This window comes from Elephas maximus, chromosome 14, assembly GCF_024166365.1.
Source record: "Elephas maximus indicus isolate mEleMax1 chromosome 14, mEleMax1 primary haplotype, whole genome shotgun sequence".
NCBI lineage: Eukaryota > Metazoa > Chordata > Mammalia > Proboscidea > Elephantidae > Elephas > Elephas maximus.
In genome coordinates this window covers 72,770,675-72,784,125 of record NC_064832.1, presented here as the reverse complement: position 1 = coordinate 72,784,125, position 13,451 = coordinate 72,770,675, and the positions used below count along the sequence as shown (strand labels likewise).

Genomic DNA, 13,451 nt, shown 5'->3' with positions numbered 1-13,451 from the left:
AATCTGTGTTGACTCCTGGCATCCAAGTACTAAAGACTTAACATTCAGCAGACAGCGCGTTGTCTGAAGCCTGTATCTTGTCTCAGAATCAAAGGCAGTCATAGCATGCTGTCCTGAAACTGCATACATTTACATTTTCTGGAAACTTGACCTGATTGCATGTGTGTGCTGTCTAAGATAACAGTTTTTTAAAAAGAGTTCTTTTATGTTAATATAGAAATTGTTTTTTCCCCATTTTGGTGATTGCATGATAGCATTGGTGACACTTTAAAAACACAAATTTTAAGTAAACAGTAGCTTTACCAAAATTCTTCATCAGCTCATGGTTTAGTTTCTTTTCATTACATAGCTAAACATTGAATGGCATTTTTTGTTTCTCTTTTTTGGTGGTTTAAGTTCAGTTTGCAGTTAATATCAGTAGATGAAGTAATGCAGTGTTTCACAGAGCATGTATGGTCACATTAATTTCATTAGTTGTTAATGAATATTAGTGAAAAATGGTTCTGAGGCCAAATAAATTGGGAAAAGTATATATTAAACAGATTTCTTCACTCTGCAGTTTCTCAAAGACTTAATTTGTAAATCTCCAAAATTCATTGTTAGTACTCGGTAATGCTCAAACTTACTTGTCCTTGGGACATCTTTTTCAGGGAGCATTTTCAGACAGTAATGTTTCTCAGGTGTGCTTCTGTTGTGCTAACATTGATCCTTGGCCTTTTACGTTTATTATTCGGGTTTTAGATGATTATTTTAGCTAATGTTAAGAGTAAAATCAGCTGTCTTGAGATGAAGAAACTGAAATGCTGATACTAGCAGAAGTTTGGCAATGGTGCCTGCTTGACATTTTTACACCTACATCCTTAGGCCAGCGTGTTCAAAACTGTGCTTGTCTTTGCCCTTAAACTTGATACACATTTATCTAATTACCCAAACCCCGTATCTGAGAGTCTTAATCGCCTCCTCCCTTTCCGTCAATATCCGTACCCCGTTAAATGTGAAGTTTATTAAGTGTTACTCCCAAGATATGTGTTTACCATTGCTAGCACTGTAGTCTAAACACAACTTCAGTTGCTAGACTACTCTAGTGGCCTACATACTGATTTCCTGGCTTGCTCTCTTCCTCCTCCTAGTCTGTTCCTAAAACTCTAGCCAGAGTAACATTTTAAATACCAACTTGACTACACTGGGGCCCTGGTGATGCAGTGGTGAAGCATTTGGCTGCTTACCAGAAGGTCGGCAGTTTGAATCCACCAGCTACTCCTGGGAAGCCCTATGGAGCAGTTCTGCTCTGTCCTGTAAGGTCGCTGTGGGTCAGAACAGACTTGATGGCAGCAGGTTTGGTTTGGGTTGATTATACTACTCTCCTTCTCTGCTTAAAATTCTTTGATTTTTATGACTGTTGGGATCAAAATCTTTAACGTGGTTCTTAAAGCTGTGCGTTACCTGACACTGCCTATCTCTAGTCTCATGTGTTTATCCCACGTGTTCCAGCTGCACTGAATATTTTAATATTTTATTGTGTTTTTGGTGAAGGTTTACATAGCAGCTTAGGTTCCCATTTAGCAGTTTGTACACGGGTTGTTCCGTGACATTGGTTACCTTTGCACAGAATTTTATTCATTCTTGGAAAGACTTATGTTCCTTTTAGCCTTGGGGCCATTGTTCATGCTGTAACCTCTGGCTAACCCCTGATCACTTATTTTAGATAACTAATCTTGTTCATTGTTTCTTTGAGTCATTGAATGAATATGAAGTACGTGCTATCTTGGCATAGTGGTTAAGTGCTACAGCTGCTAACCAAAAGGTCAGTACTTCAGATCCACCAGGCACTCCTTGGAAATTCTGTGTGGCAGTTCTACTCTGTCCTTCAGGGTCACTGTGAGTTGGAATCAACTCAATGGCAATGGATTTTTATCTGCTGGGTGCTACTGTACTGTTGTAGGTGTTGGGGATAAAACAGAACAAAGCAAAAATAAGTGCTTATGGAACTTTCATTCTGGTAGTTCATTCCACTGCCAGTCTTTTTTTTTGTGTGTCCATTAGGTGAAAGTTTACAGAATAAATTAGTTTCTCATTCAACAGTTTATACACAAACTGTTTTATGACATTGGCTGCAATTACTGTAATGTGTCAACACTCTCCCCTTGTCCACCCTGGGTTCTCTGTTTCTACTTGTCCCATTTTCCTGTCCCTTCCTTCTGTCTTGTCTTTGCTTTTGGGAAAGTATTGCTTATTTAGTCTCATTTATGTAATAAAACTAAGAAGCACGTTCCTCATGTGTGTTATTTTTGTAATCTTTATAGACCTGTGTAATCTTTGGCTGAAGGGTGAACTTCAGGAGTGATTTCAGTTCTGAGTTAAAAGTACATCCAGGGGGCATAGTGTCAGGGTTCCTCCAGTCTTAGTCAGACCAGTAAGTCTGGTCTTTTTTTGTGAGTTTGAATTTTGTTCTACATTTTGCTCCTGCTCTGTCTGAGACCTTCTATTGTGATCACTGTCAGAGTGGTCAGTGGTGGTACCTGGGTGTACCACCCAGTTGTTCTGGGCTTAGGCTGGTAGAGGGTGTGGTACTTGTGGCCCATTAGTCCTTTGGACTAACATTTCTCTGTGTATTTGGTTGTCTTCGTTCTCCTTTGTTCTGGACGAGATAGGACCGGTAGATGTGTTTTAGATGACTGCAAGCTGTTAAGACCCCAGATGCTCCTCACCAAAATCAGATACAGAACATTTTTTTAATGAACTGTGTTATGCCAGTTGACCTAGATGTACCCCAAGACCTTGGTCGCCATCCACTGCTAATCTTTAAAGTTCAGGCCTTCAAGCAAAGAACTTCCTAACTTTTTTAGTCACTTTTCATTAATATAATTTAAAAATTTAATTGTTTAATGTTTCTTTATTTCTCTAGGAATTGAGTTTCATGGGAATGGGTATTTACACCCAGGAAGTGCTCATTAAATATTTGTGGAATGAAAGAATGGTGTGCTAATCATGTGGAGTGGTGTGGTAGAATATGTTAGTATGCAGCATTGGTTCTATAACGATGTTAGTAATAAATGATCAAAATGATGAATTTCAGGTAACTGCTGACGTCAGCAGGCACACAAGAAATAACTGTATTTGAAAGTCATAACTAGAAAACCGTGTCTGTCGTGTATGCATTAACCTGCGTATTAACCTGACTTCCGAAGTAGCATTCCGCACTGTGTGTTATGTGGAAATCCAAAGTCGCTGGCCTTTCTCTGATATATTCTAATACCATGGAGAATGAAAATTTAGTAGAAAAAGATATATTTAGTCATTTAAAACATTGCTTAAATTAATGTTATTTTCTAAATTTATATACAACCGGAACTTGCTTTCACTTTTAAAACTAATCCTTTTATAAGGCATAATTAGAATATCATGTCAAATTACAAAAAAGTTTGACTTGTTTGCCAGAGTTTAACACATTTAGCCTATGTTAGTAATTGTAGCATTGTTAAAATTAACCTGTGTGCTTGGTCTCTTCTAGGCTGCAAAACGAGGTATTCTGTCATCTGGTCGGGGAAGAGGAATTCATTCAAGAGGCCGAGGTGCAGCTCATGGCAGAGGCAGGGGTAGAGGCCGAGGCCGAGGTGTTCCTGGCCATGCTGTGGTGGATCACCGTCCCCGGGCCTTGGAGATTTCTGCGTTTACGGAGAGTGATAGAGAAGACCTCCTTCCTCATTTCGCGGTACCTCCTTCCTGCCCAGCCAAGCGAATACTAGTAGTCACTGTGGAGGATAGTGGATATAATTAAAGGAAAAATTATGAAAATGATGATTCATTCAAACCCATTAACCTGAACAAAGGGTTTGGTTATAGTAATCTTTTGTTAATTGCTTAGAAAATAGAAACTGTGGGCTTGTTTACAAAAACTAATACCTTGAAGAAATGTTACTGTTCTTACACTTGATACGCCCTCAGACATACTGGAACAGAGGATTTAAACTTTATTGTTTCAGAGAGGGAAGTCCCGTAGTTTGACATTTTAAGGAAAAGTTTAACACATTGCAAAGGCCATTCACGTTTTTTCCCCCAGTGAAATAGGATGTTATTTGTTGATAATGGATTCTTGATCTAGATGACCCAGAAGTATAAGAAGACAGAATTTTGGTAGATGATCTTTGAAGTTGCCTCAGTCAGTGCCAGAATATAATTAAAGGCAATGAGAGAGGAGAAACTAATTCTAGTTTCTGCTAATCCATTCTTTAGCTTGGACTTCTTGGATTCAGTGGGCTTATGTCCAAATAGAATTGTGAGGAACTTTGGTGAGGATTCAGATCCACCGGCCACTCTGAGGAAGAAAAGACCTGGTGATCTGCTCCCATAAAGATCACAGCATAGCATAGGAAACCCTATTAAGCTGTTCTTCTCTGTCCTGTAGGGTTGCTATGAGTCGGAATCGACTTGATGGCACACAGTGTGTCTGCCTAAGGAGTCCTTGGGTGGTGCATGTAGTTAACATGCTTAGCTACTAACTGAAAGGTTGACAATTCAAGCCCAGTCAGAAGCATCATATACTTCTAAAATACCAGCTTTCAAAAACCCTGTGGAACACGGTTCTATTCTGACATACGTGGGATTGCCAGGAATTGGAATCAGTTTGATGGCAAACGTGTTTTGTTTTGTTTTAGATATTTGCCTAAAGGCCCTTTCAACTTATATGTGATTCTTAGTGTTATCCCAAAAGTTAGTTACTAAGCATCAGTCTTGCCCTCAAGCATTAATAATAATTGCTCTGGAAGATATGAAAGAAATGAAAAACCAGTTCTTTACCTTCCAGGATTTTTTACGTACTGTTTTAAGACACATCAATTAAGGTAAATACAAAAATAATTAGTAATCAGGTTAAATTTATTAAAAACTGTAAATACTGTAGTAGCTTAGAGGAGTGTCTTTCATATACGCATGTGATGGCAAAAAAACAGAGGAAAGTTTCACGAGGTAATAAAACTGGAGCTTAGATATTAAAGGATAGGTAAGATTGTAGAGAGGTACACAAAGAATTTAACCTTTTGAAAATTCAGATTTAAGTGTTTTACAGTGATATTCCAGGCTAATGTAGTAGTTATGGAGGTAGAACTGCACTTGTTCAGGACATAGGGTATCATTAAAAAAAATTGTTTATGTTTAAGAAATAACTAAAGAGATTAATAAGGAACCCTGGTGGCATGATGGTTAAGCACTCGGCTACTCACCAAAAGGCTGGCAGTTTGAACCTACCGAGGGGTTCTATGTGAGAAACACCTGGTGATCTGCTCCTGTGAAGATTATAGCCTAGAAAACCCGATGGGGCCGTTCTGCCCTGTCACACGGGGTTGCTGTGAGTCGAAATTGACTTGACAGCACCTGACCACCTGAAAACAACAACAAAATGATTAATATTTAAGGATGAGGAGTCTGAAATGCTTGATGTATTCAAAGAGAGATAAAAAGGAATCAGAACTAGAAAGGAGCTTGGGGATAATATAGCCCAACTCTTTCTTGCTGTGCACCCCAGTCCCACACCTTCCACAAGGGCAAGGAGATCCAGATAACATAAGTGCCTTGTGTATAGTTAAATAGCTAATTAGGAAACTACCAAGTGTGCTGCAATAATCTAAACAAACGACTTGAATTTATTAGTGGAATGAATGTGTTTTGGAGAGCCTCGGATGGTTTTGATTTTAAAAACAATCAGAGACTCCAAATGGAGATTGTTACATGCTTTCGGAGATTCAAACGTAGAGCTACACCATAGTAGTGGTAATGCACATTTAAAAATTATTTGTCTTAAGAGTGAAGATTTAGTTAAACTCAGCTTCTCTGTCGCAAGTATGAGTCAGACATATGACACGTATTAGAAAAACTGTATTATTAAAGGACCATTGATAACTACAGATTGTGATTAACAAAACACTTTCTGTAATTTGTCCACCAGGACTAATAATAATAATAGCGATAAAAATGACAGCTAAAACTTATGGAACACTTATTTTTTGACAGATAGTATTCTGAAAGCCTTATAATAATTCACTGTATTATGAGTTATTTCAACATCCCTATGAGGTAGATGCTACGGCTGTTAACCAAAACATCAGCAGTTCGAGTCCACCAGGCGCTCCTTAAAAACTGTATGGGGCAGTTCTACTCTGTCCTTCAGGGTCGCTGTAAGTCAGAATCAACTCAACGGCAACAGGTGTGGTTTGGTTTTTTATGAGGTAGATACCTTTAATATGCTCATTTTAGAGATGAGAAAAATGAAGCCTGAAGAGGTTAAGTAACTTGCTCAAATTTACGCAACTAGTGATTGACAGAGCTGGGATCTGACTGGCTATAGAGTCCATTCTTGTTACTGTGCACTACAGAATTTTGCCCTGTGGTGTGTGTGTTGCATGAGATTATGGTTATAATTTTTACTTTTGGGTAAGAAGTAGAGAAAGAAGGTATTAATGATAATATATAAAGGACTAGAATTTTATGTGATAGATTGGATTTGTAGGTAAATCCTCTGAAAGATGGAAAAACAAAAACTCAGCAGATAAAAAATAGGAACAATTTCATGTATTTAGCTTTTAGATATCCTAAAAGAATGTATGTAGAGTATACAGCAAGAGCAAAAGCATGGACAGAGCGTTAAACTTTTGAATCAAAAGACCTGGGCCCACATCTTGGTAATTAATTATTTGGGGAAATTACTTAAACTCTCTTAATATTTATTTCCCCATATTTAAATTGGGAATAATCTCAAAAACTCATAGAATGTTTTGAGGATTATATATTCTTTTTAAGAAAAAAATTTGTGGATTCTGGGATTGGAGTAATGAGGATGAGGAAGGTCAGTAGAAGAACTCAGGCTTCGACTGTTGCTTTCTTCATTTAAAGAATCGTTAATTAGAGAGTAAACCAAAAAAAAAAAAAACCAAACCCACTGTCGTCAAGTCGATTCCGACTCATAGTGACCCTATAGGACAGAGCAGAACCGCACCATAGAGTTTCCAAGGAGCACCTGGTGGATTTGAACTGCCAACCTCTTGGTTAGCAGCTGTAGTACTTAACCACTACACCACCAGGGTTTCCAATTAAAGAGTAAGTTCCCTTAATTCTGTAAAGTGTATAATTGTAAATAACATTGGAAAATAGAACCACCCTATATCTTATAATGTCAGGTGCTAAAATGAATAGTCACTATTCTTTATATTAGCCAGGAAGAATTGTTATACATTTTGGGTTATATTGTTGGTATTTAAATGTTTTTGAAACCATTAGAATTTTGGATGCTTCAAAATACTTAATTGGAGGAAATAATTTTTTTTTTTTTTTAATTTAAAGCAATATGGTGAAATTGAAGATTGTCAGATTGATGACTCTTCACTTCATGCTGTAATTACATTCAAGACAAGAGCAGAAGCTGAAGCAGTAAGTATTACAAATAATTGGTTGAAAATTCAGATTTAAAATCTTTTTAGTATTGCTTTTAAATTTTAATCTAATCCAGCTTTTTATGACTTACTACAACTTTGCTTTGACAGTAGATAGAACAGATGAAGTAGAATTCATGTCCTCAAAGAAATTCCTGGTATGATTAGGCCATTGTGTACATAACATGATAAGAATACATAGGTCATCTCCAAAGTGAATGTCAAGTTGTATTATTTTGAAAATTCAGGAATTCTTTTTCTCTTTCAAAGGAATAGGGCCACCCACCTTCTGTAACCTTTTTTCTGAGCTGGCCCAGAACAGAATGGGCAGGTCTGCTTTGGCAGAATAAGTGGTTAGGGATAAGGTAGAAGGTGAGAGAGTAATTCTCTGGCTTTCCATCTTCACTGTCGCTCATCTGCTTCTTTCTAGTCCCAGTACCCTGGACTCTGAGGAAGTGTCCCTCGCTCTACATAGTCTCAGCTAGGCCCAACTACATCTTCTAGTTATGTGGGTCTAATGAGAGTTACCTCCTCAAAGTAAATTCCATTTTAGTTGGATTTATGTAACGGGCTGAAAGAAACACCACTGCTGTCATAAATATTTGTAATTTAATTGTTGAAGTTGTTAGGCCGTAAACATTTTCTTAAGCCAAAAAGTTTTTAAAAATTTTCTAATGTTTTATTTTTTAAAGGAATAGAAAATTAAGTTGGAGTTTGTCTTATGTCAGCAGGATATAGACTAGATCTGTGGTTTTCAATCTTCAGGATTTCCGAAAAGGAAAGTTTTAGGAATTAATGTGTTCGATATATAGGTAAAAAATTTTTATTTGCTAATGAAAGATGTTTAAAAAATACAAAAAAAAGATTGCCCTGTACTATCATTATCATGTGAAAGAAAATTTTTTTTAAGTAACCAAAGGCGGCCATTTATTTATTTTATTGTGCTTTAGGTGAAAGTTTACAGAGCGAATTAGTTTCTCATTAAACAATTATTGCACAAATTGTTTTCTGACATTGTTTGCTAACCCCGCAAAATAAAGGGAGTTTTTAACACCAGAAGTGTTGAAGGACATAAACTCACAATAAAGGATAGAACTTCCCAAGAAAATTTTGTAAGCCTTTGTCAGCATTTTTATCCAAATATTATATTGTTCTTATTTTCTAAACCATTGTTCTAGATAATTGAATTTCTCATTATTTGTTATAATCAATAGATAAATAACATTTCAAGGCAACAGTATAGGAATTAGGCAATTGAGACATTCAGATATGACTGAAAAGTGAGAAATTTTCCCCAGGAAAGAGATTTAAGCATTGTAAGGAATATAAAAGCAGGATATCTTTAAATTTAGGTTAAGATTGGGGATTGGCTATGGTTTGATTCTGGTTAGTTAGAAGATAGTTCCTATGCTTCATTTTCCTGAACCAGAATGCTCTTTAGAAGCAAGGATGGCGAGACTGCATCTTACATACTTTGGACATGTTATGAGGAGGGATCAGTCCTTGGAGAAGGACATCAGGTTTGGCAAAGTACGGGGTCAGCAGAAAAGAGGAAGACCCTCAACGAGGTGGATTGACAGCAGTGGCTGTAACAATGAGCTCAAGCATAACAACAATTTTAAGGATGGCACAGGACTGGGCAGTGTTTTGTTCTGTTGAGCATGGGGTGACAATGAGTCAGAACTGACTTGACGGCACCTAACAACAACAACAACCCCAGTGTGTTAAAATTGGATACATACCTAAACAGGAGAAAAGAAAGTAGCTTTTTCCCATTACTGATTAGAATGTTAGTTTTCCTACTTGTAATTGTTCCTATGCCTTCATTGGATACTAGGATCCAGTTTTGTAATAGAGATGGTTAAGTCCCTGTTTAGAAGAATCAATCCCAAAGATGCAATATTACAATCCCAAACTCAAAGGGAGGTACAGCTTTTTATATAAAAAGAAAAAATAATTAGTCTTCTTCTGCTGATCCATTTTTGAACCCTTACCCTTGTGAGGGTTTACTGACTCAAAAACTAAGGTGCTTGTTTAGAGCAGTGCTTGAAACTTCATAAACACTCTTATTGTCGTCTGTTAATACTGTGCGTTTTTTCAGAATGAGAAGTGATTGGTAAATTAGTGAAACCAAATAGAAATGAGAGAGTAAAAGGTTTCAAAAGAAGTCTTATTTTTTAGGAAGAAAGAGAGTCAGCAATAGCAGGGAGAGGTGGAATGTGTGGCTAATTGCTTCTGTGAACAGCTGCCTCTTTTGTCATGAGAGCAGAAGAACTGGATGGTGCCCAGCTATCATTACTTGAACATTTTGATCGGAGATTCTATAGAAGAATCCTGATCCAAAGGGGGTAAATGTAGAAGAGATGTTCAAATTCCCATGGAATTCATATATTCTGGAGCCATGGAGCCTGGATGAACCCCTGAAACTGTTGTCCTGAAATAATCTTTAAACCTTAAACCAAAAATATCCCCTGAGAGCTTATTAAAACCAAACAGTAGTTTAACTTAATGAGTAAAGAATGTCTGCCTTAAGCATTGGGCTCTTACAAGACCTATCCAAATGGGGTCAAATCTACAACAGCAATTCAAAAGATTGGCTAAGAATCTTACAGGGCAGTACGTTTACTTAATGGGGAGGAACAACTCAAAAAGGAGAGTGAGAAAGGTTGTGCAACGCCAAGAATCTAATCAGTGCCACTGAATTGTACATATAGAAATTGTTGAATTGGTGTATGTTTTGCTATTTATATCCTCACCATAACAGCGACAACAAAAAACAGTATAAATTATAAAACAAAACAAAATACGTAACAGCAACAAAACAATATAAATTGTAAAAAAGACAAAAAACAAACTTGCTTTTTAGACCTGAAGTTAGAAGCAGTGATTTGGGTTCATAGAAGATGGTACATTAACAGTAAAAAGTTGATGGGGCTAACTGAGTAAGTAGTAAATTTATAGCAAGAAAAATTTGTATAAGTAGATTCAATCAGGAGAATAAAATAATTTACATAGCTGGGCTTTTTTTTTTTTTATTATTATACTAATTGACTTAATACTTGTTAAGCACTGCCATACAATGGGCACTGTGCTATCAGAATTAGTAGGTCTGAGGCTCACGAGAAGGTGACCATTCAGCTTAAACTCAAGAGTTAATGAATAGAAGTCTTTTCCCGTAAGTTCTTAAAATTAGATGTTATGTAGTTTTTTTATTTGTGGTAGTTCACTGTTAACTCATGCCTTAACATTGTATATTGTGGTTATTACATACACTAATAAACTTACTTTTAGCCTTCTTTTATAGATTAGTTCTTTCATTAATATCACTAAAAATTTAAGGTTCACTAGGACTACAGCTTGAACTCTTCTATCATGACACATACCTGAGTGCAGTTTTCCCAAAATGTTTTTTGCACAATGCTGGTTCTTCTATAGGACCTCCTCTAACGATGGGTTCTCTTCTCAGATAAGTTTATGAAAACCTACATTCTGCATACTCCATTTAGAATCTCAGCCTAAATGGCTCTAAGAAGTCAGGAGGTAAACAAACCTGTTTAATTTTGCTTGGCCGAGTTTGTTTCGAACTTAATTGTTCCCGGAACCATTTTCCGTGTTAGATGTGGAAGCCACCACATAGCCTTTTGTTTGGTGGATGGGAGTGGGGGAGGTGTTTATTGTGCTTTAGGTGAAAATTTACAGCTCAGGTTAGTTTCTCATACAAAAAAAGAATGTGTGTGTGTAAACTTTTTTTTTCAACTTTGTTATTGTACTTTAGATGAAGGTTTACAGAACAAACCAGTTTCTCATTAAACAGGTAATACACATACACATTGGTTAACAACCCCATGACATGTCAGTACTCTCCCTTCTCCACCCTGGGCTCCCCATTACCAGCCTTCCTGTCCCCTCCTGCCTTCCAGTTCCTGCGCCTGGGCTGGTATACCCCTTCAGTCTTGTTTTGTTTTATGGGCCTGTCTGATCTTTGGCTGAAGGATAAACCTTGGGAATGACTTCATTACTGAGCTAAAAGGATGTCGGGGCCAGACTCTCAGTGTTTCTCCAGTCTCCATCAGGCCAGTAAGTCTAGTCCTTTTTTGTGGGTTAGAATTTTGTTCTACATTTTTCTCCAGCTCTGTCTGTCACCCTCTATTGTGATCCCTGTCAGAGTATTCAGTGGTGGTAGCCGGGCACCATCTGGTTGTACTGGGCTCAGTCTGGTGGAAGCTGTGATAGATATGGTCCATTAGTCCTTTGGACTAACCTTTCCCTTGTATGTTCAGTTTTTCTTCATTCTTCCTTGTTCCTGAAGGGGTGAGACCAGTCTTAGGTGGCCACTTAATAGGCTTTTAAGACCCCAGATGCTACTCACAAAGTAGAATGTAGAACATTTTCTTTATACACAGTGTTACCCAAAAATTTATACATACATAATCGTGTGATCCTAGTTGCTATGCCTATAATGTGACAGCACACTCCCTGTTTCTGTCTGAATTTCCTGTGTCTGTATTTACCAGCTCCTCTCCCTGTCTACCTTCTCATCTTGCCTTTGGACAGAAGCTGTGCATTTGGTCTCGTGTATCTGCTTGAACAATGAAGCACACTCTTCATGAGTATCATTTTATGTCTTATAGTTCAGTCTGATCTTTGTCTGAAGAGTTCGCTTCAGGAATGGTTTTAGTTCTGGGTTAACAGAAAGTCCGGGGGCCATGTCTTGTGGGGATTCCTCTAGTCTCAGACCGTTAAGTCTGGTCTTTTTACATGAATTTGAGTACTGCACCCCACTTTTCTCCTGCTCCGTCAGGGGCTTTCTGTTGTGTTCCCTGTCAGGGTGGTCATTGATGATAGCCAGGCATCATCTAGTTGTTCTGGTCTCATGCTAATGGAGTCTGGTTTATGTAGCCCTTTTTGTCTCTTGGGCTAATATTTTCCTTGTGTTTTTGGTGTTCTTCATTCTCCTGTGCTGCAGGTGGGTTGGGACCAATTGATGCATCTTAAATAGCCGCTTGCTAGCGTTTAAGACCCCAGACACCCCTTACCAAAGTGGGATGCAGAACATTTTCTTAATAAACTTTGTTATGCCAGTTGACCTAAATGTCTCCTGAAACTGTAATCCCCAGATCCCGGTCCCTGCTACTCTGTCCCTCGAAGTGTTCGGTTGTATTCAGGAAACTTCTTAGCTTTTGATTTAGTCCAGTTGTGCTGACTTTCCCTGTGTTCTGTGATGTCCTTTCCTTCACCTGAGATAATTCTTGCCTACTATCTAGTTAGTTAATTCCTGTCTCCCTCCCTCCCCACCCTCGTAACCATCAAAGAATGTTTTCTTCTGTGTTCAAACTTTTTCTTGAGTTCTTATAATAGTGGTCTCATACAGTATTTGTCTTTATGTGACTGACTAATTTCACTCAGCATAATGCCTTCCAGATTCCTCCATGTTATGAGATGTTTCCTCAGATTTATTGATGTTCTGTATTGTTGCATAGTGTTCCATTGTGTGTATATACCATAATTTTTTTATTCATTTGCTTGTTGAATGGGCACCTAGGTTGTTTCCATCTTTTTGCTATTGCAAACAGTACTGCAGTGAACGTGCGTGTGCATACATCTATTCATGTGACAGCTCTTACTTCTCTAGAGTGTATTCCAAGGAGTGGGATTGCTGGATCTTTTTTATGGTACTTCTATTTCTAGCATTTTAAGAAACTGCCAAATCAATTTCCAAAGTGGTTGTACTGTTTTACATTCCCACCAGCAGAATACAAGTGTTCCAGTCTGTCCATAACCTGTCCAACATTTATTATTTTGTGTTTTTTAGATTAATGCTAGCCTTGTTGGGATGAGATGGTATCTTACTGTAGTTTTGATTTGCATTTCTCTAATGGCTAATGATTGTGAGCATTTTGTCATGTATCTGTTAACTGCCTGAATATCTTCTTTGGTAAAGTGCCTGTTCATTTCCTTTGTGCATTTTTTAATTGGCTTATTTGTCTTTTTGTTGTTGAAATTTTGCAGTATCTTGTAGATTTTAGAGAT

General features: G+C 37.6%; 1 protein-coding gene across 11 annotated transcripts in view; it reads left to right on the top strand.

Moving 5' to 3' along the window:
- RBM26 (RNA binding motif protein 26) overlaps positions 1–13,451 on the top strand; it is a 97,380-nt gene that overhangs the window by 62,723 nt on the left and 21,206 nt on the right. For all 11 annotated transcript variants that reach the window (XM_049852921.1, XM_049852925.1, XM_049852924.1 and 8 more), the window contains 2 exons: positions 3,512–3,712; positions 7,333–7,419. In XM_049852921.1, the coding sequence (XP_049708878.1) occupies positions 3,512–3,712; positions 7,333–7,419 (288 nt within the window). The remainder of the gene's footprint in view (positions 1–3,511; positions 3,713–7,332; positions 7,420–13,451) is intronic.